The 3,112-nt window shown below is 55.2% G+C and overlaps 1 protein-coding gene across 1 annotated transcript in view; it reads right to left on the bottom strand.

Annotated features, from left to right (window-relative positions):
• Window positions 1-3,112, bottom strand: part of CD276 (CD276 molecule) — a 32,015-nt gene that overhangs the window by 8,059 nt on the left and 20,844 nt on the right. The window contains exons 3-4 of the mRNA XM_008070927.2: window positions 1,257-1,595; window positions 806-1,102 (exon numbers count right to left, since the gene is read on the bottom strand). Coding sequence (XP_008069118.1) covers window positions 806-1,102; window positions 1,257-1,595 — 636 coding nt within the window. The remainder of the gene's footprint in view (window positions 1-805; window positions 1,103-1,256; window positions 1,596-3,112) is intronic.

Here is a 3,112-nt window from a genome sequence, read left to right as displayed (position 1 = left end):
AAAAAAAAAAAAAAAAAAAAAAAAGAGGAGAAGGAGACAGAACCTTCTGTCTTGCCCTCAGAGTATCCAACGAGGGCCCCAGGAAAGCTCAGTTAGCCCAGGGGCAGAGCTGAGGAGGCCAGCTAAACCAGCAGGTCTAGAGAAGGACTGCTCAGAGAACTCTCAGGGCCAAACACAAACGGAGACCTCCACTCTTGGCCTGAATATTTACCTGAGCCCCCCCCCCGCACAAGGGATGCCCACCTGGCTTGGACCCAGAAACCAGGAACTAAGAGAATCGCCAAATATACAGCCTCAATCCAGTGTTTGGCCCCATGGGGGCGCAGAGACAGCCGCGGCCAATCCAGTTGCGCCTGGGTGGACTAGTTCAAGTCCACTCACACCCACTCAGGTGAGGCGGGCCGCCTGGCTGGGTCTCAGGGCTTACAGGAACAGACGGGGCTCACGTGCGCTGCAATACTTTCCGCTACCGTCACCATGTCCCTGGGCCATGCCTGGTAGCGGCCCCAGCACGCCCGCCCACGCCTGCCTCCGGATTCCAGGCAGATACCTGTCCTCTACCTAAGCACGAGTGCCACCGGAAGCACTCTTAGGAAGGCAGATATTGCATATGATTCTTATCAACTCATTAAAGCAAGTCCCTTAAGAACTTCTTGTTGGCAAGAACCTGAGGCGCCCGAAATCCACGGAAGTGATTTTTAAGAAATCCTCTGACCACCCAAACCCCTTGAATTTCCAGCGCAGGGTCTAGCAAAGAGGTGGCCGCTGTCTCCCTTCCTTCCTCGGCGGTCCCTCCGCCCCTCACCTGTGATGGTGACGGAGCCGTGCGCGTCCTGCTGCAGCACCGGGTTGCGCACCAGGCAGCTGTAGGTGCCGTTGGCGCCCAGGACCACCCTCAGGACGCTGCGCACGTCGAATAAGCCCTGCTCGTTGGCCATCTGCGACGTGCTCACGTTGCCGGACAGGGGCGCGCCCTGCCCGTCCTGCCAGACCACCTCGGCCTCGGGGTAGCCCCGGTAGCTGGAGCACGTGATGGTCACCGTGTCCCCGGGACGCAGATCCTGGCTGGGCTCCAGGGTCATGCTGGGCTTCGAGTAGGGGGCTGAAAGGTGGCAGGTGTCAGTGGCGAGGGCGGGGGAGAAAAAGGACGCGTCGGGCTGAGCACAAGGGTCCTCTCGGGTTCTGGGGCGGCGGCACAGACGGGGGCGGGCTGGGGGGGGGCGGGCCGAGGCGAGGGCGCCCCGCCGGGTGCTCACCCGCCACCTGCAGGCTGACGGCCGCGCTGCCGAAGTCCCGGATGCTCACGAAGCAGGTGAAGCTGCCCTCGTCCGCCACGCGCACGCGCCGCAGCCTCAGGGACGCGTTGCCCTGCGCCAGCAGGTCCGGGAACAGCGCCGTGCGGTTGGCGTAGGCGCTGCCCTGGTCGCGGCCCTCGGCGAAGCTGTGCACCAGCTGCTTGGTGTCCGTCAGCTGCCAGATGAGGTTCAGCTGCGCCAGGCTGAAGCCGGGCTCGGGGGAGAAGGAGCAGCGCAAGGTGGCGTCGGTGCCCACCAGGGCCACCACGGGGTCTTCAGGGACCCGGACCTCCACGGCTCCTAGAGACGGGGCGGGGCGATGAGGCGGGTCGGAGATACACCAAGTCTCCCTGGGCTCCTCCCCCCATCCCAGCTAACCCCAGGCCCTACCCACCCCTCCCTTTAGGCCTGAGACCCAAAGTTCATTGGCTTGGGTCCTCATCAGTCCAGGAAACAGTGAGCAGCTGAACGTGCCAAGCATAACTGCAAGGACCACAAAGAGAACAACACTAAGATCAGGCCCTTCCAGAACTTACACTAACAGAAGAGAGAGACACACTGCGCACAGATTCTAATCAGCATGTGAGTGGGGTGAGAAAGAAAAAAAGCCAACGAATTTGAAGGTAAAGTGGTGGCTTTTCAAAAATCTGCCAGGTACTTTACACCTGCCTATGCGATCTGTATTTTCTGGTAAGTACATGTTATTTTTATAAATTGGGAAGGGGACTTTAAAAAAAAAAAAAAAACGCCAAAAATGTTAATAGTGGTTTTCTCTGGTTGGTAGAGGATCGCGAGTGCTTTTTTCTTTTCCTAAATAAACATGATTAGCTTTTGTAAAAGAAAGAACACCCACACCTTTCAATATGGTGGTGAAGCATGTGCTCTTGAAAGAAGTGGTATTAAGCTGATATTTACAGGGGATGAAAGAGAGTGGACATACAGAGAGCCAGGGTGGGAGTGTTCCAGGCAGTGGGGACAGCAGGTGGGGAGACCCTGCAAGACCCAGCTTGCAGTGTGAAGACAGCAGCATGAGTCCAGTGTGGCAGAAGCTTCTGGATGGAAGGGCGTGTCTCAGCCAGCTGAGGTCAGTCAAGGAATTGAGGTGTTTCTGTGAGGAATGGGAAGTCACTGGAGAGTGTTTTAACCCAGCATAATCTGGGTAACAAAACTTGAAACTCACTCTAGCTCCTCTGTGGAGAGTGGCTTATGGGACAGCACGACGGGGGCCAGCTAGGGAGCTATTTCAGTCATCCCTGTAAGAAGTGGTGGTGGCATTGCTTCAGAGGATGGCAGGAGAGATGGAGGGAATGGATTCAAGGTTTATTTTTATTTTATTTTTTAAATTTTTTTAATTTTTGAGTCAGAGTCTCACTCTGTCACCCAGACTGGAATGCAGTGGCACGCTCCCGGGCCACCGCAGCCTCGACCTCCTGGGCTCCGGTGATCCTTCTGCCTCAGCCATCCAAGTAGCCGGAAATACAGGTGCACGCTACGATGCCCGGCTAATTTTTTTTTTTTTTAATTTATTGTAGAGATGAGGTCTTGCCAACTTGCCCAGGTGGGTCTCGAACCCACAGGCTCAGGCAATCCACTCGCCTCGGCCTCCCAAAGTGCTGGAATTACATTATTGCATCATTGTTCTCAATCAGCTTAACATGTAACCAACCATGCTGCCCATTAAAAGAGGACTTGATTTTAAAAATGTGGCACATATACTCGATTTATTATTATGCAGCCATACAGAGGAACACAATCATTAACTTCACAGCAACCTGTATGGACTTAGAGTCCATAATACTGAGTGATCTTTACAGAAA

The sequence above is a fragment of the Carlito syrichta genome, unplaced genomic scaffold (assembly GCF_000164805.1).
Source record: "Carlito syrichta isolate Samal-C Ts95f unplaced genomic scaffold, Tarsius_syrichta-2.0.1 Scaffold314063, whole genome shotgun sequence".
NCBI lineage: Eukaryota > Metazoa > Chordata > Mammalia > Primates > Tarsiidae > Carlito > Carlito syrichta.
This window is presented reverse-complemented; position numbering and strand designations above follow the sequence as displayed.